This window comes from Hemiscyllium ocellatum, chromosome 2 (genome assembly GCF_020745735.1).
Source record: "Hemiscyllium ocellatum isolate sHemOce1 chromosome 2, sHemOce1.pat.X.cur, whole genome shotgun sequence".
NCBI classification, from domain to species: Eukaryota; Metazoa; Chordata; class Chondrichthyes; order Orectolobiformes; family Hemiscylliidae; genus Hemiscyllium; species Hemiscyllium ocellatum.
In genome coordinates this window covers 68,592,056-68,613,496 of record NC_083402.1, presented here as the reverse complement: position 1 = coordinate 68,613,496, position 21,441 = coordinate 68,592,056, and the positions used below count along the sequence as shown (strand labels likewise).

The 21,441-nt window shown below is 40.3% G+C and overlaps 1 protein-coding gene across 2 annotated transcripts in view; it reads left to right on the top strand.

The window, feature by feature from the left end:
• Positions 1-278: 278 nt before the first annotated feature.
• Positions 279-21,441, top strand: part of trim36 (tripartite motif containing 36) — a 107,534-nt gene continuing 86,371 nt past the window's right edge. For both annotated transcript variants that reach the window (XM_060844496.1, XM_060844487.1), the window contains exons 1-2: positions 279-461; positions 1,908-2,157. In XM_060844496.1, coding sequence (XP_060700479.1) covers positions 399-461; positions 1,908-2,157 — 313 coding nt within the window. In that variant the 5' untranslated portion in view covers positions 279-398. The remainder of the gene's footprint in view (positions 462-1,907; positions 2,158-21,441) is intronic.

Below are 21,441 nucleotides of genomic sequence, written 5' to 3'. Positions count from 1 at the left end.
GATCACCGACTTGGTGTCCATTTGAAGGTGACCAGAGGTGCAGGGCACTGCTGATGGCTCTCCTGAAAGCCTGGGAGAGACAGAGCTTTGTGCTAAACCCATTAGTCTAATGCTCCCATCTGTTAGCACAGAGTGTCAGCCAGTGTTCGCTGTCATTCCGCCGCTTGGTTCGGGAATCTCTCTCCCCTCCTCCCCGGCAGAGGCTGGCCGCCCGGAAGGCGGGGTCTCACATCCAGGAAAGTGCTGGAGTTGAGGCCAAGCTGAGGATTTCAGGGCGGTCTCAGGAGGAGCTCGGAGCTCAGCAGCAGCCTGGCTGTCCCCGGCTCCACTGACAGGGCAGACTCCACACCTAATCTCCAACTGGCCTCTGTCCAGGAAAGTGCCTTTAGCCCAGGAGCATGTCCGATTCGGATGATCTGAGTGAGTTTGGATTTATCGTTGACAGGATCTCCAGAGGCGAGGTAGGTGTAGACAGCAGGACAGCGAACGGCTTCGCTCCATCCAACCCTCCAGGCTCTGTTTGTAGTGAACACAGTCAATGAATCCCGTCAGTCTCCTTTAGCCTTCAAGGCGCTGATCCCAGCTCTTTTCTCTCTCTCACTCACACACTGTCTGACTCTGGGCTGCTCCTCTCTAGCGGCTCTGCCTGAATGAGTGCCTTTCTCATGTCCGCTTCAGTTCCACTGAGCTGTGTGTACACACCTCTCTGTACCAGCTATGGAACCACTGTCTATCTCTGGGCAATCCCCCTCGCCTCTCCAGCCACCTCCACCATCAGTGCAAAACTTAGTCTGAACCCCTCCTCTCCCCCCCATCAGTCACAATGTGCCGATCCTCGGGCAGACACTTGTATCACTAACTACAGCTTTATTGAGCAGTTTCCAACGGTTCCATGGCGAACTTTCCTTCAGCTCAGTTTACCGTCTTGATGAGATTGCTAGCTATTCGGACCTGGGGTCCTTCCCATTGTAGTCACGCCGCTATAACAGTAACTGGTGTGGACCATGGCAGTTCAAACACGTAATATATCAGTAGTCACTTCCTGAAGTAGTATATGGCAAAATGTTTGCAGAACTGATACACCACACATACTCACACAAAGACAGACACACACTTAACAACCCCCCCCCCCCCCCCACATTTACACACATGCATAGTCACACACAAGTATACAGACACCACAGACACACATCACAGACACACGCATACAGACACACAAAGCCAGACATATACACACAGAGACACACATACGCACACACAGACACACAAATACAGACACACAAACACCCACACATACATAGTCACACACACAAACACACAGTCACCACAGACACATCACAGACATACGAACACAGACACACATTAACACACAGACACACACACATGCACAGACACACAAACACAGACACACACGTACACAGATAGACACACATAAACATACACAGCCACACACAAACACACTCAAACGCAACCATCAGACACAAAAGCCATATACACAAAGACATCACACATGCACACATAATCCCAGGCACATAGGTACTCACACACAGAGAGTCACACACCAGACTAATCGCATTCAGACACATAGACACATAACCCAGACTCAGAGACTAGCTGGAGCTGTATTGAACAAACTCGCTGAGTGTGATTAATTTCTCATCTTCCTGCGCTATAGAGCTGTCTCCGTCCACCAGCACATATTGGATCATTCCTCAATACCGTGCTTATTACTGTCATTTTTTTTTAAAGAAGAATGCTTTCTATATGATAAAGATTTGATAGCGATCTGAACCCCCCGTATAAAGAAACACCCGCAGTTTTTATCGGGTTTTCATAGCGAATGCCTGGAGTTTGGTTGTTTCGAAGCACCACTGGACTCAGGTAATTATCTTGTCCCTTTCTTGCAGGTTCCCATTAAAAACATCGAGCGGGAACTGATCTGCCCGTGCTGTAAGGAGCTCTTCACCCACCCCCTGATCCTGCCCTGCCAGCACAGCGTCTGCCACAAATGCGCCAAAGAGTTGCTGCTGTCCCGGGACGATGCGGTTTCCGAGCTGGACTCGGAGTTCTCCAACCCGGCCACTCCGGTCAGTAGCCCCCGGATCCGCCGCCTCTCCTCGGCCAGTGTCGAGAGGCTCGATAGGCTCACCCGGACAGGTAGGTGCCAGGCGCTACCGTGACCCACAGCAACAACATCCTGGGCAGGTTTGGCAAACACTCCATCCACCGACCTGTTGATTTCCAGCAATAATGTTTACCTTTGCTTCGGGATTCCAGCATCTGCAACTTTCCATTTTGCCAAAGGAAAATTACAGGTGCAGAATCTAAATCCAGAATTTAAGGAAGGATGGGACCGGTTTTGGCTGGAGAGCAGTAAAGCTTCGTTGGAAACCGGTGAGCTGGTTCCTAGGTAGGGTTAAATGTAAACAACACTCTGCAGTTATTATCTTCGAGTAAAAAGTGAGGTCTGCAGATGCTGGAGATCAGAGCTGAAAATGTGTTGCTGGTTAAAGCACAGCAGGTTAGGCAGCATCCAAGGAACAGGAAATTCGACGTTTCGGGTCAGATGAAGGGCTCTGGCCCGAAATGTCGAATTTCCTGTTCCTTGGATGCTGCCTAACCTGCTGTGCTTTAACCAGCAACACATTTTCAGCTCTGCAGTTTTTAGTCTCAGAGCACACAGCGTGTATTCACAAACTAAACCAAACTACACTGCTTGATAGCTTCCTAGAGTGGTCTTCATTTCAGTCTGCAACATTGGGACTGTAAAGTTTAATTGAGGAGACCAGGCTTATATTCCAGAAAGTATTCAATGTCAAGGGTGATCTGAGGTGTTTAAGACGATTAAAGGACTTAACAACCAAGATAGAAATAAATTATTTCCTGCATATAAAGGTAATAAAGAAGATAAAAGGACGCAACCATAAAGTGAGAATTAGGCCGTTCAAGGGACACTGCCAGGGAACATTTTTTGATCCAGGAAATCAAAAATTCTCTCCATTGGAAGAGCTCTCAATGCAAGGTCAGTTGACCATTTCAAAACTGAGGGTGTCAGGTTTTTGTTGGGCCAGGGTGTGGAGGGAGATTAAATGTATGCAGGAAAAAAAAAGTGATGATAAAGATGAAACCTGACTTAAATGATTGGTGGAACAGGTTGGCTATGGAAAATCCTGGAATGCCAGAAGTCACATGACACCAGGTTATTGTCCAAGAGGTTTATTTGAAATCACAAGCTTTCAGAGCGCTGCTCCTTCATCAATGGAGTCTCCACCTGACGAAGGGGCAGTGCTCCAAAAGCTTGTGATTTCAAATAACCCTGTTGGACTATAACCTGGAGTCACGTGACTTCTGACGTTGTCCACCTGAGTCCAACCCCGGCATCTCCAATGAGCAGTTCTAGAACACAAGAAGAGACCATGGAAGTGTATATCTAAGGGAGCTGTAAAACTCTGCAAAGGTAGCACTGAACACGATCTAAGGCAATAAGCCAGTTCCTACCCTGCAGCATAACCCAAGGAGTGAAGGTTGGGATACACTCCATCCAACAATCTGTTGAGTATTTCCAGTAATAATTTTTACTTTAAACTCAGAATTCTTTAGCAGTGAGAACTGCAGATGCTGGAGATCAGAGTCAAAAATGTGGCACTGGGAAGGCACAGCAGGTCAGGGCAGCATCTGAGAGTCCAAAAGACAAAATGCTGGAAAATCTCAGCACGTCTGGCAGCATCTGTGAGGAGAGAAAAGAGCTGACGTTTCGAGTCTAACTGACCCTTTGCTTTTATTTGCTTTTGTTTTTATTTAGTATCTGAGAGTTAACGTTTTGGGCATAAGTCTTTCATCAGGAATGTTGGGGGGTGGGGTAAGGGGGCTGAGAGATAAATGGGAAGGGGATGGAGCTGGCGGGAAGGTAGCTTGAAGGCAATTGGTAGCTGCAGGTGGGGGGTGATGGTGATAGGTCGGAATGGAAGGTGGACAGATAGGACAGTTCAAGAGGGCGATGCTAAGGTGGAAGGTTGGATCTGGGATGAGGTTGGGTGGGTGGTGGGGAGATGAGGAAATTGGTGAAATTGACATTGATGCAGTGTGGTTGGAGTGTTCCAAGGTGGAAGGTGAGGCTTTCTTCCTCCAGGCATTGGGTGGCTAGGATTTGGTGGTGGAAGAGGCCCAGGACATGCATGTCCTGGGTGGAGTGGGAAGGGGAGTTGAAGTGGTCAGCCATAGGGCAGTGAGGTTGTTGGGTGTGGGTGTCCCTAGTAGGGTTAGGTGTAAATAGCACTCTGCAGTTATTAGTCTCAGATCAGTAGCACACACTGTGTATTCACGCGCTACATAAAATTACAGTGCTTTGTTGGCTCCTAAAGTGGTTTTCATTTTAGTCCTTATCATTGACTCAAGATAATGTCTCAGACATGGGTAAGTAAACCTCCAGCTGGTTATCATATACCACTACTCACCAACTGCTTCCCCCCCCCCCCCCCCCCCCCCCCCCCACTCCTGTCATACACATGCATGCACATATACACCCAGGCACACATATACCTCACCTGATGAATCAATATACCTCCATGTTGAACAGCAGTTAGTGGAAGCACTGTGGATAGCAAGGGTGAAGAAAGTACTCCATGTGGGAAACTTCAATGCCTATCACCAAACATGGCTCCATAGCTCTGCTACTGACTGAGCTGGTAAAGTCCTAAAGGATGTAGCTGCTATGTTGGGTCTGAGGCAAGTAGTGAGAGAATCAACAAAAGGGAAAAATATACTTGACTTCGCCTTCATCAATCTGCCTGTCACAGGTACATCTGTGTATGACAGTATCTGTATGAATGACCACAAAATCCTGTCTTCACACTGTGGCACCATCACTGTGCTAAATGGGATAGACTTTGAACAGATCTAGCAACTCAAGATTGGTCTTCCATGCAGCACTATGGGCCATCAACTGCAGCACAATGTACTCCAGCACTATGTGCAACCACATGGCCCAGCAAACACACCCCTCCCCCCTCAACCATTACCATCAAGCTTGGGAATCCACCTTAGCTCAATGGAGAGTACAGGAGGAAAAGCCAGGACCAGCACCAGGCATACCTGAAAATGAGCTGTCAGCCTGGTGAAGTTCCAAAACAGGACAACTTGCATGACAAACATCACAAGCAACAACTGATCAAACTAAGTGATTCAACAGTTATCAGATCTAAGTTCTACAGTCCTATCATATGTACTTATGAAAAATAGTGGACATTTAAACAACTCATTGAAGGAAGAGGGAGAAGCTCAACAACACTCCATCCCTAGTAATGGAGTACATACATGCAAATCTATGAATAAAGAACAGAAGTAGACCACTCAGCCCTTTGAGCTCGCTCCGCCATTCAATACGATCATGGCTGATCTGATTTTCACATCAACTCTACTTTCCCACATATCCTTATAATCTTGCATCCCATTGATAACCAACAATCAATCTACCTCTGCCTTAAAAATATTTAAAGATTCTGCACCCACTGGTTTTGAGGAAGGGAATTCCAAAGAACCACAAACTTCCACGAGAAAAGTATTCCCTCAAATTTGTCTTAAAAGGGTGCTCCCCTGGTTTTAATGGTCCTTAGTTCTAGATTCTCGTACAAGAGGAAACGTCTTTTCTATAACCTCTCCAGATGCAGTTTTACCAAAGCCCTGTATAACTGAGGCATAAACTCCCCGCTCTTGCATTTAATTCCCCTCAAAATACACCATAACATTCCTGATTACTTCTTGTACCTGCACACTGACCTTCTGCAATTCATGTATTAGGACACTCAGAGCTCTGTGCATCTCAGAGCTCTGCAACCTTTCATTGTTTAGATTTTGTTCAACTTTCACTTTCCCACATTATATTCCATTTGCCAGATTTCTTACTTAGCCTATTTATATACCTTTACAGGTTTCTTATGTATCTTTGGGTCGTCAGAAATTTAGCAATCATACTTTCAGTCCCTTCATCAAAGTCACTTATAAAAATTACAAAGTATTGAGGCCTCAGCTCTGACCCTGTGTATCCAGCCGGCCTGAGGAAGATCTACTTATTCCTACTCTCTGCTTCCTGTTAGCTAGCTACTTGTCTATCCATGCCATATGTTATCCACGATTCCATTAGTTTTTTATTTTCTACAATAACCTTTGTTATGCACCTTATCAAATGCTTTCTGGAAATCTAATTACAAAACATCAACCATGCATCCCTTGATCGATAGTACAAGTTTCTTCAACAAAGAACTCCAATGGATTAATTAAACATGATTTCCTTTTGACAAAATCATCTTGGTTCTGACTGGTTAACTTGAACTTATCCAATGTCTTGAAGAATAATTTCCAACATATTCCCTGTGACAGATGTTAAACTAATTGGCCTGTAGATTCCTTCTTTCTGCCTCCCTCCCTCATTGAATGAAAGAGTCACATTAGCCATTTTCCAATCTACAAAAACCTTTCCCGAACCTAATAAGCTTTGAAAAATTAAAATCAATGTATCAATGATCTCACTAGTGATCACCTAACACTTTAGAATAAAATTTACCAGGACCTAGGGACTTGTCAACAGCAGTTCCAATAACTTACTCCATACTGCTTCCATGGTCATTGTATTTTTCTTGGGTTCCTCTCTCCCTTTCAATTCCTGACTTAGAACTATTTCTGATATTACTTGTGTCCTCCCTAGTGAAGATTGACACGAAATATCGGTTTAATTCATCTGCCATCTTTTTATCGTCCATTAGTAATTCCCCACACTCATTTTCTATAGAAATAACTCTTACTTTGTTCACTCTTTTTTAAATATATGAAGAAGGGTTTCCTCTCTGTTTTTATATTTTTTAGCTAATTTTCTCTCATACTGTTATTAGACTTATAATAACTATTTTTTATATTGTGCCAAATCTTCTGACCTGCCACCTATCTTTGCACAATTCTAATCGCTTTTGTTGAGTTTGAGTTTTTTGACGTTTTTAGTTAACCACTGATGGTGGGTTTGTCCCTTGGATTATTTTTTCTTTGCTGGAATGTATCTATTCTGTGCTTTATGGAATATCCTCTTAACTATTCACCATTGCATCTCTAATAACCTGTACCTTAACTGAAATTACCAGTGCACTTTGCTTGCTCTGTTTTCATGCACTCATAATTGGCTGGGTTTAGATTTGTCCTATTCTTATTTAAATTCAAAATGGTAATATTGAACCTACATTTCTTCCCTTAAACTGTATGTAAAGTAATAACATGTTATAGTTGCTGCTACTCAGAGGTGCTTACACTATGAGGTCAGCAAATAATCCTGTCTCTTTGGTCAAAACCAGGTCTAGAATAGTGACCTTTTAGGTTGGTGCCAGAACATACTGGTCCAAGAACTTATCCCAAAAACATTTAATGAATTTTTCATCTAGACTATTCCTTCCTATTTGATTTTCCCAGTCTGTATGAACATTAAAATCCTTCATGATAATCAAAGAACAAAGAAGAACAAAGAAAATTTACAGCCCAGGAACAGGCCCTTTTGCCCTTCAAGCCTGAACTGATCCAAATATGCTATCTGTGCCTAACTCCTACAAGTGACCCCTTTCCTTTATCATTCCTTACCTCTGCCCAGATTGCTTCAAAGCTCAGTTTCCTGATTTAGGTCATCCCTCTATTATGCTAATATCATCTTTAATTGACAGAGCTACTCCTCCACCCTTTCTTAGCATCAAGTCCTTTCTCAATGTCAAGTACTCATCAACATTCAGGTCCCAGTCTGGGCCATACTGCAGCTTTTTCAATTATGGCCACTAGATCATACTTACTTATCTCAATTTGTTCGCCTATTTATATTGTTTTGAATGCTCCTTGCATTCAATACAATGCCTTAAATTTTGTCATTTTTTTTCTAACCTCTAGTTGAGATTGGAGGCACTGGATATTGCAAATGCAATGGACTCTGATAGTATACCTGTGATGTACTGCAGAGCAAGTCTGCCACTAGCCAAGCTGTTGCAGTCCAGCTATAACACTGGCATCTACCCAAACATGTGAAAAGCTGCCTCACCATGTTCTGTACACAAGAGATGGGAAAAATCCAACTTGATCAATTACTGCCTCGTTAGTGTACTCTCAATCATCAGTAAAGTGATGGAAGTGGTCATTAATGTTAAGCAGCAGGGTAGTAATTGTTGGCCCAGTCAGCAATGCCCAAATCCCACAAAATGAATTTTTAAAAATTCTAGAGATAAGGAGAGAGCAACAGCCCTAGACATCAAGGCTGAATTTGACTAAGAATGGGCTAAAGAAGCTTTTGAAAAACTGAAATCAATGGGAATCAAAGAGAAAGCTCTCCAGAAGTTTGACACGTAGGAAGATGGTTATAGTTATTGAAGGTCAGTCATCTCAGCTCCAGGTCAACTCTGCAGGACTCCCTTAGAATAGTATCCTCAGCCCAAATATCTTCAGCTACTTCATCAATGACCTTCCCTTCATCATTAGATCAGACATAGAGAAGTTAGCTGATAGTTGTACAATGTTCAGCACCATTCATGACTCCTCAGATACTGAGGCAGCACCATGTTCAAATGCAACAAGATCTGGACAACATCCATGCTTGGGCTGACATATGGCAAGTAACAATCATAGCATACAAATGCCAGGCTTTGACCATCTCCAAATAGAGAGACTATAATAATTAGTCCATGATGGCATTGCCATCATTGAATCCACTGTTATCAACATCCTGGATGTTACCATTGACAAAAAACTGAATTGAACTAGTCACCAAAGTACTGTGGTTACAAGAGCAGGTTGGAAGCTAGGAATCTTGCAGTGAGTAACTCACTTTCTGACTCCTCAAAGACTGTCAGAAAGTCTATAAGGCACAAGTTAGGAGTTTGATGGAATATTCCACACTTGTCTGAATGAGTGCAGCTCCAATAACACTCAAGCAGCTCAACATCATCCATGACAAAGCAGACCACTGATTGGCACCAAATCCACAATATCCTCCATCACTGACACTCAGTAGCAGCAGTGTGTACTCTTTACAAGATGCACTGCAGAATTTCACCAAAGCTCCACAGACAGCACCTTCCAAACCCATGATCACGTGAATGACAAGGACAGCGGTCCTTGTACAGCATTATACAATTACACGCACCACTTGGACATAGGATCAATGGTCATAAATCATTTTCATAAATTTTAATAAATTGCCCTGACCCAAATCTTTGTATGGTGTGAGGACATATTGAGAAGTTATGATCCCACTTGGGTTGTTTTATCCATTGAAGCAAGTCACTGAGATGATCTTACATCATTTGGCTTCACCACCACTGTCGTATAATGTAGCTCAGTTTATTCAGTAACACAGGAACATCTAAAAGTGGGCTTTTTTTTAAAGTTTACAAATGGTGATGTCTTACCTGCTGTCTTCTGCCATTAACATTTCACAGGCATTTGGAGAGCTGGCTGTGAGAAATAGTTGTTGCATTTGTCTCCAAGTTCACCGTTACCTACGGTGAATAATCTTTCTGTTGTCTATCACTGATGTGACAGCACTGTACAGCTGACCATGTACTTCATCCCTTTTATTGGTATGGGAGAAGTGACAACATTTATAAAAAACACACTGGATGTTGTTGTGAGGGTTATATAGCTTTTTTATGTAGATGAATGGTCCAGCATTGAGTCCTCTTTGACTTTTCCAGAATATTTATGTGAATTTTATAACATCTTTTTAAATATCAGTTTTATTTCATGCAATTAGAGGCAAGGTGTGTGAGGAAATGTTTGGTACTCCAAGTTCCTGTCCTTTATTCTGAGAAATGGGCATTGTTGGCAATGGCAGCATCTATTGCCCATCTTAATTGCATTTTAAACTGAGTGCTTCCTACAGTCAAACATTGCTGTGAGCCTGGAATCACCAGATCAAGCCAAGAAGTAGATTTCCTTCCTTAAAGGATATCAGTGAATTAGATGGGTTTAGTTGTCATAGCCACCATTACTGAGACTAACTTTACATTTCAGATCCATTATTTGAATTTTAATTCCGTTAGTTTCTGTGATTGGATTTGAATCTGCATCTCCAGAGCATTAAGCTGGCTACTCGATGATTGGGTCCCAAGACATTGCTCTGACAACATCATCTAAATAGTCAGTAAATTACTTCATAACTTCTCTTCATTCTTGAATGTTAGTATTGGTGACAAGATCACCACTTATTGCTCAAATTTTCTGAGATAGTAGTAACAGATCTTCACCTTCACATTTGAATCTGTAAAATGGTTCATGAGCCCACTTCATGGGTCAGTTCCGTGTCGAGCTCATCAAGATGGAAATGCAAGTCCACTTAGATCATATCAAGTAAGGAAAACAGATTTCCTTCCCTAAAGAACATAACCACTACTCAAGGCTTCCTGAGACCAGTATCCATGTGGGAAACTGCCACTTGAGGATATTCTTCACATACAAAGTTGATTTTCAAGGCAGAAGACAAGTTCCCATTTGTCCAAGCTGGAGCTTGTAGATTGAAAGGTGGTGGTCTCCTTGCAACAGGCCGGGTCACATCCTGCAAAGAACCCCAGCAGGGATCTACTGAACTTTGAGGGCCAGAGCCATTGCCATAGGCCATCCTGTGTAGGGCTCTTTTTCTACTATCATGACAACTGTGACCACAGCAAACATGGCATCTCTGTTCTGAGGAAAACTACCCTCACAGTCCCCACCTACAGCTGCAGCGGGCACCTCTTCCCATTGCAGTGTCAACACCCACAGCCTCAGCTGATTCCGATGGCCCTTTCAGCTGTGAAGAATTCCTTCTGTTTTTAATTGGACATGGCTTCTGGAGCGTGCCCTGAAAATCATTTCCAAGGCCATGCCACGGCCACCTCCGAATGCTGTGCGGAATTTAACCTCCGACAGGATTGGGATCGGGGAATGAAAGTTTAGCTTTAGCTGTTTTCTTATTTCATTTTGCAACTTTAACCTTAAAACTAGGGATAATATGTATCCAAAGAAAATCCATCCCTCAGTCTTGAAAGTGCAAAATCCACATGATAATCAGGACTTGAATTTTTCGAGGAGTCTCTACAGGAGATGATCGTACTTCAAAATACCCTAACAAAATGATGTCATCCCTTCAATGTAATTCAGTGTGAGTTCTGTAATACACTATAATCCAAATAAATGAGACATCACTTATCTAACCATTAATTAGGTTACAATATGCATTATGGTATTACATTATAAATGCAGACATTAGAAATAAGTGACTTCTTCAGTGGGATTCTAAGAGAATAATTTCTGCAAAATAAAAAAAAGTATTTCCTTTGCGATCCAAACATCTTAGTTAAGTTGTCCACTTGCTGTGAGCATTGCTGGCAAGGTCAACATTTGTTGTCTATCGTAAATGCCTTTGCTTTATATGTAGAAAGAAGATTAACCCATTAACCAACACCAACCTGTGTAGGGGACCATGTGAAAGATAGTCTGGGGATAGTGATTCGTTTTCTGTAGCTCACTTTTATGATTTGGTTTAAAGTTTGATAAACATTAATATGCAGATAGGAAACAGAGTAAGAAAAATAACTTATTTTTCAGACTGGAAGATGATGGCGAGTGGGGATCAGTGGTTGGGTCCTAGCTACTCACAACACACACACATATATATATCAACCATTTAGCTGAAGTAATCAAACATAACATTTCCAAGTTTACTGATGATGCAAATCTAGGTGGGATTGTGAGCAGTGAAGAGGATAGAAAGAGGCTGCAGTGTGATTTAGACCAGTTGAGTGAGTAAGTAAATGCATTAGAGTTGCAATATAACATGGATAAGTGAAAAGTTGTCCACTTCAGCAGGAAAAGCAGAATAGCAGAGTATTATTTAAATGGTGATAGATTGGGAAATGTTGATGTTGGAGGTACTTTATTGCATGGCTAGAGAATTGGCTAATGGGCAGGAAACAGTGAGTAGGAATAAGGAGTTTTTTTTAACGTTGGTGACCTATAACTAGTGGGGTTCCACAGGGATCAGTGCTGGGACCGCAACTGTTTACAATATATGTTAGTGACTTGGTGGAAGCAAGTCAATGTACCGTAGCCAAATTTGCAGTTGACACAAAAATAAGTGGGAAGGCAGGTTGGCAGAGGGATACAAAGTCTACAGACAGATATTGAAAAGTTAAGTAGGTGAGCAAAAAGATGGCGAGTGGAGTATAATGTGAGAAAATAAATGTTCCATTTTGGAAGGGCGAACAAAAGAAGAGAGTATTATTTAAATGGAGAAAGGTTGTGGAAAATTATTACACAAAGGAACTTGGGGATAGTATTGCATGAAACCCAGTAAGTTAGCACACAGCAGGGTATCGCAGCTAACCAGGAATTTTGGCCCTTAATGCAAGGGGGTTGGAGTATAAGAGTAGACAATTCTTCTTGCAACTGTACAAGGTGAGACCACGTCTGGAGTACTGAGAGACATTTTGGTCCCCTCACTGAGGAAAAGATGTTATTTCAATGGAGGTAGTTCAGAGAAGGTTCACTTAGATGATGCCCGGCATGGAGGGATTGTCTAATGAGAAATTTCTTAAACAGGTCGAGACTGTACTCTCTGGAGTTGAGAAGAATGATAGATGACCCACTTGAAACATATGGGATTCGAAAGGAGCTTGACAGAGTAAATGCTGAGATGTTTACACTCATGGGAGAGTCTAGGACCAGAGGACATTGTCTCAAATTTAAAGGCAGCCAGTTTAGACTGAGATGAGGAAGAATTTCTCATCTTAGAAGGTTGAGAGTCTTTGGAATTCCTTGCCACAGAGAGCTGAGGGGGCAGAGTCCTTGTGTATATTTAAAGCTGAGCTAAATAGATTCTTGATCAGCAAAGGACTCAGGGTTATTGGGAAAGTGATTGGGAGGAATGTTGGATCAGCCATAATTCTATTGAATAATGGAACAGGCTTACGGTGCTGAATGGCATACTCCTGTTTAATCTCTTATGATCTTATGGTCTTACAAAAGTAGCTGGGTGTCCTTATACACTGGTCATTGAAAGCAAACATGCAGCTGCAGCAAACAGAAAGGCAAATGGCATTTTGGTCTTCATTGCAGGAGGGTTTCAGTGCAGCTGTGTTGAAGTATTATGTGCAGTTTTGGTCTCCTTATCCAAGAAAATATATACTGACCAGGGGAAGAGTGAAGGTTCACCAGACTGATTTCTGGAATCATTTGTTATCTGAAGAGATGTTGGGTCGACTGGGTGTGCATTCACTGGAGTTTGGAAGAACAAAACTGCAAATGTGTTGCTGGTCAAAGCACAGCAGGCCAGGCAGCATCTCAGGAATAGAGAATTCGACGTTTCGAGCATAAGCCCTTCATTTGGAAGAACAAAAGGCCATCTCATTGAAATATATAAAATTCTGACTGAGCTGGACAAACTGGATGCACAGATAATGTTTTCTCTGGCTGAGGTTCTAGAATGGAGAGTCACAATCTCAGCACATGCACTAAGCCATTTTGGACTGCAAGGGGAAGAAATGGCTTTGCTTGGAGGTTGGTAAATGTGTGGCATTCTCTACCATTGAAAGCTGAAAAGGCAACATCACTCAATATATTTAAGTAAGAAAGAGTTAGGTTTCTAAAAGCTAAAGATGTCAGTGTATGGAGTAGACATAAAGGTTCAGTCATGATCGTGTTGAATAGTGGAGCAGGTTTGGTGAAGTGAATGGTCTACTCCTGATCCTTTTCTAGGTTAGAGTAGTGCTGGAAAAGCACGGAAGGTCACGCAGCATCCGAGGAGCAAGAAAATCAATGTTTCCATATGAATGAGAAAAGGTTAAGACTATTAACATTAACAGCATGAAAACCTTATGAACATTAGGAGGTATGGAATTGAAATGAAAATCCAGTTAAAGAAATTCCCCTGACAAACCTCAGAAAAATTATATTCTAACCCTTTTCTGAAGATTTGTTAATATAAATGCAAAACATTATGTATCCAGTGTCCTTCCCTCTATATCTTTATACTCCATTCATATTCCAACCTTTAGAAGCAAGATTGTAACCTAAGCAACAGAACATGGAGCACAGACCGTGACATTATGTGAGTTTCCTTATTGAAAGTGAAACACTGAAAGTGCCAAAAGCATTGGCAATGCCTCTTGCTTGCAGGATCCCCATACTTATTTTTGACTTGGAGTAGGCTGAGCTATTGGGTTACAGTGCTATTTCAATTTTGCTGGTCTTTCATTGGACAGTCCACAACTACTATGGTAAAGTCACAAATGCTGTTCAAATAACACAAAGATGTTTATTGGAAAGATCCACTTAGCCTTAAACTGAGACTGCAGAGATTTAGTTTTTATTACTTTTTTATCTGGCACCTTTTATAGTGGCATAATATGATGAAAATCAAAGACATATTAAATTTATTCGTCAAAGTCATCCCTATCTAATCTAGTGGGAATAGATATGTGAATGAAGATAGCATGAATCTAAGATTAGCTCTAAGTTTCCACATATGGAACTAAATGTTTAAAACAAAGTGCGCAAATACAATTTACTGGTTTCTTTGATGATTTTTATTTACACTAATTCTCCTATTTTAATACTTTCGACATCCAAAGTCAGCATTGAGCACTCTCATATACCTTAAGTAAAGCATAACCAAGTTAGATACAGAATATAATCCACTCTGCCATACCCAAGAAACCAGTTTCTGCCTCTACTTCAGAGGCAACCAGTGACACAAATATATCTTTTATCATGTCCCATATCCACCAACTCAATGCCACTTAGAATTAATATGATTTAAAAAAAAACATTTGCAGGTTAAGGGCAGCATTGTCTAAGCTAGCATCTATGTTCTATTCCTAGCTGCCCTTCAGCTGTCTCTATATGGACGTAAGGCCACCCAAAGTGCTGCTATGAAGGTGTTTCAGGATCTTCTCAGCCACAGTGAAGGAATTGCAATATATTTATAGTCTATACAGACAGGAAAAGCTTTCTCACTTGCTAGATTTATGGGATTCTGAATTAGTTATTATTGTCAGACATGGCAACATTTCTAGTTCATGAGTTTAATGCATTTACCAAGTGGCATTATATATGTATAAACTTGAGCAGTGAATTCTCACAGCCTATACAGTTATGGTGGGATATCATGGCCAAGAGCAGTTCAAACCTTGCAATATGGCCATGTGTGGATTTACAGCAGACATCAGATAGCAATCAGGAAGGGGAGCACTGGCTGCTTTGACTGCCACCCTCACCAGAAACAACACAACCTATTATAAGGTTATTATGTTAGATGGTTACAGGATTATCCATATCCACCACAGCAATGATTGAGGATTTTAAAACTCTCAAAAGCCAATTTGAATCATACACAATGGCATCCTTTTAAAGAAAGAAAAAAAGCAAAAGCATCTGGTATGATATCATTTCAGCTGTTACTGAATCCCTATGTAATCTGTGTCTATTTACAGCAATGTTGTGCTATATTGAATATGTACAAATATATAGTGCTGGACATATAATTTTCTTGAAATATTTCAAAGAAAATGAAGTTGCGTGTGAAAGTCAACACACATCCTTGAAAGCCTAAGACAACAACATGCAGAAAAAAATTAACTCTTTGTTTTTGGCAGTGTTGCAATGCAAAGTGTATAATGTAGACCTGTCTATAATGCACTTGAACACAACACTGTATATGCCATTCTAAACACAGATCTTTGCTAACTAATTTGTATCCCAGTCCTATGGTGTGAGTAGAGCTTTCAAGCAATAAATAAGCTAATAAAGAAAAGTTTAAAGTTCTTCAAATGGTGGAAATATGCAGCAGGTCAGTCTATAACTATAAAGATAGTTAGCAATTCAGGCACATCCCCCTCACCATAGGATTAGCCTACATTTTTACTTTATGATTTGAGACAGACAAGATGATCAGAGGATTAGATAGGGTAGATAGTGGAAGTCTTTTTCCTAGGAATGATGACGTCAGCTTGTACGAGGGGGCATAACTACAAATTGAGGGGTGACAGATTTAAGACAGATGTCAGAGGCAAGTTCTTTACTCAGAGAGTGGTAAGGGTGTGGAATGCCCTGCCTGTCAATGTAGTTAACTCAGCCACATTAGGGAGATCTAAACAATCCTTGGATAAGCACATGGATGATGATGGGATAATGTAGGGGGACGAGCTGAGTATAGTTCACAGGTCGGCGCAACATCGAGGGCCAAAGGGCATGTTCTGTGCTGTATCGTTCTATGTTCTATGATTGCTGACTGACTTGCTGTGCATTTCCAATAATTTCTGTCAACAATTAGTTCATGAATAATATTGAACTATATTAATAAGTGGAAGATGGATAGGTTAATGTATCATCTCATGTTGTGATTAATGATATCCATCATTCAAATCCAGGGTGAGGTTATTACATTTCATTCTTAACATTTTCAGCTACACTAGAAGTTCCAAGTTCTGATTTTAAAACAATATTAAGAGGATATGAGCTTATTGCCCACAATTAGTTGCCTAGAGAGCATTTTAGAGGAAACCACATTGCTGTATGTCTAGAGTCACATGTTGGCCAGATCAGGTAAACAAAATCGATTTCCTTCTTTAAAAGTGATTAGTAAACCAGATGGGTTTTTATAACAATCAACAGTTATTACATAACTATAATTAGGTCAGTTTTTTATTGAGTCCAAATTTCACCACTTGTCATCATGGGTTTCAACCCCACCTCCCCATAACATTAGGGGTTCAGGATAACTAGTCCATGATATTACCACTCCAATGTCAACTTTGCTATAAATACCAGAACTCTAATTCTTTATTCAGCAAATGCAATTAATAAATATTTGGACAAAACACTGAATTGTGTTAGACACATAATTATTGTGCTTCCAAGAGCTGGTCACAGGTTAGGAACTCACCCCCTCACTCCCCAAGGTCTGTCCAAAATCTACAATGCACAAGTCAGGAGTGTGATGGAATACATCCCACTTGCCTGGATGGGTGCAACTCCAACAACACTCAAGAAGCTTGACACCATCCAGATAAACCAGCCCACTTGATAGGCACCACATTCATAAATATTTTATTCCCTCTACCACCAACTCTCTGTAGCAACAGTGCATACCGTCACAAAATGTACTGCAGCAACTTACTAAGGCTCCTCTGACAGAACCTTCTAAAGTCCTGAATGCTACCTTCTAGATGGACTAGAGCAGCAGATGCATGGGAACCACCTGCAAGCTCCCTCAATACCGTTCATTATCCTGAATTTAAACTATGTTAATATTTCTTCAGTGTCACTAGATCAAAATCCTGGAAATCCTTCTCTAACAACATTGTGGATCTACTACAACACAAGACTGCACCAGTTTGAGAAAGTAGCTTCCCACCATCCTCTTAGGAAAAACATGGGATGGGTAATTATTGCTGGCCTAGACAACCATATCTCATGAATGAACAAAAAAAACAAATTGCTTTTAAGTCATTCTACTAAATCGTAGAACAAAACATTGGCTTTTTGCTGAGAGAAATACCTTGCTGAGGAACGGCAAAAGAGGGTAATGAGATGAACAATCTTTTGGGAGAATTTGATACGGCAGGGCACAGTATCCAGAATTTGGTAGTGGAATACAGTTAAGAAAACAAGAATTGTTCTGACATTAAACTGCAGTGAACATGTGACACAAGAAAGCTAACAAAGTAGAGTGGGAATTACAGTTGAATTGTTCAGAGTGAGTTTGACAAAGTATTTTATAATTTCAGAAGTTTACTATTGATATGAAGTGATTGTTCAGAAATTGATGATGATATTCATCACCAGGTTGGTTATAATGAAGAGTCAACAACACCCAAAGTTAACAACACATAATCCATACCAAGTGAAAAATGCTTGTACAGTCGTAGTGCACTTTCATTGAAAAACCTTTTTCTAAACATTGTTCTAGAGAGAATGGAGATGGGTTGATACTTATTTATTGGACATCATGAATAAGTAGGATTTTTTTGCTGGAATCCTTGATGACAGTTCTGATCGGTTTTTGAATGCTGTTGCTGGTCAACATTCTATCCAAATTTGATACCTCTTAAAAAAAAGTGTTGCAGCATTTGCAATAATATTTTTGAAGCAAGCACAAGACAGAAGCCTTAGAAAATAAATGTTTGAATTTTTTATCACTTGTTACAGATCAGGACTCCATTCAAGTCAAAAAGCATTTAGGATATTTGATTTGCTGAACTCTGCTTTCATCAGCCTCATGTTGGGAGGAACTTTACACCTCCTGTCTCTGTGACTGGCTATTGGAATTAAATAACAGTTTCGTCCCAAGTTTCAGCCTGAACTGGCTTTAAACCTAATCCCAAAATGCAAGGAATGTGCTCGAAACCACTAAGTCCTACTTATTAGGTTTGATAGAGGATTGGCTAACCAACAGAAAGCAGACAATCAGGATAATTAGGTCTTTTTCTGGTTGGCAAGGTGTAACTAGTAGGGTGCCATCGGGTTTGATCCTTGAGTCCCAACTATTTACAATCTTTATTAATGACTGAGATGCAGGGATAGAAGGTCAAATAACCAAATTTGAAGACAATACTAAAATAGGTATAATTGCAATGAAGAAGTAAGAAATTTACAAATGGATATGGACAGAGTAGGAGAATAGCCCAAAATTGGCAGTTGGAGTTTAATGTGGATAAGTGTGAGCTTATCCATTTTCGTTGGAAGAATAGAAAGGCAATTTATTATCTAAATAGAGAGAACCTTCAGAGTGTCCACATGCATGAATTGCAGAAAACCAGTATGCAAGCACAGCAGGTAATAAAGAAGGGAAATGGAACTTTTGCACTTATTACTAAATAAATAGAGTTTAAAGTAGCAAAATGTAACTGCAATTGTACAAGGATTAGTGAGACCATAACTGGAGTACAGTTTCGGTCCCTTTCTTCAAGGCTATTTGTAATTACATTCATTAATTGATTCTAGAGGTTGAGAGATTTGTCTTATGAAGAGAGATTCAGCAACAGAGGCTGGAGCTTATAAGAGCGAAAGGAGTTCTAATTGTGGCACTTAGGATGCTGAAAGGGTTTGACAAAATAGACATACAGAGAATGTTTCCTCATGTGTGGCAATCTACAATGAGATGTCCTAGTTTAAGGATAAGGGGTAGCACATTTAAAATGGATAAAGGAGACATTCTTTCACGCAAAGGGCCATGAATCTGTGGAATTCACTACCCCAGAGTACAGTGGATGCTATGACATTTAATAAATTTAGGGACAAGATAGACAGATTTTTAATCAGTAATGGGTTGAAAGCTTATGGAGATGAAATGAGAAAGTGGAGTAGAGGTTGGAATTAGATCAGCCCTAATCATATTGAATGGCAGAGCAGGCTCGAGGGGTGAATTACCTACTCCTCATTCTTCTGTTCTTACCTGAGAGAAAAATGTAGTCTCTATATGTGCTTTGGTAGCTTGTGTATTAAATGCTTATTAACTTACGTTATTATATTTATGTAAATATTATATTAGAGGAGACATACCAAGCAAGATGTTTTTAGATTTGATCTTCAAGTTAACTGATCTCAATTGGAATGACATTAGTAATGGTATAGTTGGCTTCAGTGTTCTAAGATAAGAGGAGAATAAAAATCAGCCAGGATTCCCTTTCCTGATTATTCTTCTGGAAAAGATGTTTACTAGGCAATGGTTAAGAGTACAAGAATACTTGTGCTGCTCTCAGTTATGAAATAGTCAGTCAGCATTCACTATGTCAAATTACAGAAATCACTAGCTCTTGTTTAAGACATCATAAAGTATGTGTAAAATATGGAACTATTATAATAGATTTTCATGTCATAAATAAAGGAGAATGGGAATTATGTGTGATACTTCATATCATTTCCAAAATTATTACGATGGAGTAAACGTTATATATAAACTATTGTACATTTTCTACCAGTTGCTGTACTGTTGATGTGCAAACTCCATTTTGAGTATTTTACCCAATGAAATGTTTTGGGCTGCATTACAGTTTGAGGAATAGTTTGCATTGTGCTTTCTGTACACTAATTAAATGATGTCAAAGTAAATTGTTGTAATTTTTTTAAACTGGATAAACAAACACTACAAGTCAGTGTTTTAAATATATTGAGAAGCAAGAGGTGCTGCAGTTTATTGTAGATCTGTTTTGGTACTGTTTTTCTGATTCAGAAATGTAGTGAACTAATCCTATGCTACAAATTAAATCATGCTTTTAAAAATGTAACCTAATTTATGTTGCATTATCTCTGAGGTAATGTATTGATCAGCCAGTGAAGTATAAATCTAATATCGGGCTTACTTATTGTAGCGTAATGGTACTGGAGGATCCTTCCTGATTTTATGTTAATTGATTACAGCCTCACTGCGAAGGTCATTTGGGAGAAAAGGTAGACCTATTCTGTGTTTATTTAGGTTTGATGATTCTTCACTACAGCTCTATTACAATGAATGTCTTTGCAAGAGAAGAAAATGTTTGATGATTTTCAAACAAATGGTGGTCAAGTGCTGAAGTTAACAAATGGTAGACATATTTATAATAGAATTGCTTTTTCAACAAATTAATCAACTAAAATTCTATGATACAGTAATACTTGCTTGTAAATGATGAACATCACTTCAGCACTTTTGGGAAGTGATTTTTAGAATAATCTAATACGCAATTTGGTACCTGAACCTCAGAAGTGATAATACCACTGAATAAAAATCTATCAACGGGTCTCAACATGTTTTGAGATTAGGCATTCATCTAATGACCAAATGAATTGTCAATTTGTGACACATATAATACTTGTGTAATAATGCATGCTTATTCATTCCAGCACAAGTGAGAATGGAACCAGACCCTATGTGAACTTCAGTGTAACCTGACCACTGCTGAGTATTTTGTTTCTGGCATTCAGTTCTCTTTTGCTTGGTTCATTAGTTTGTAACAACAGTGTGCCTGTCCCAGTGCTTGCTTCTGTGATCTGCTGCTTTCTGATTGTGCTACATCCCACTGTTTTCTGATTTTGTTGTGTTTTGTGTGGTATTGTTGTTTGCTGTGGTTTATGTTTCTTTCTTACTGCCTGAAATATTGCAAAATACAAAGCAACAGTAGGTATTGCAGCATACGACAGATTTATAGATATACCAATTCAATTTATCCAAAGAAAAGTCCGTGAGTTTTCTTAGAAAGCATTGGAGTGAAAGTTTTCTGAATGCAGTTTCATGGCCATTAATTGCTACATAGTCGTTTGACATTCTGAGCCATTCAACTCAGGACGATAGATGACCATGAACTAAATGGTCTGTCCCACAAGCAGCTGGAAGGTAGTTAATGAGAGCATTGTCCTACGACACTTTCCTGCAGCTGTCAGCAACTGGATAACATTGACATTGAGGAAATACTA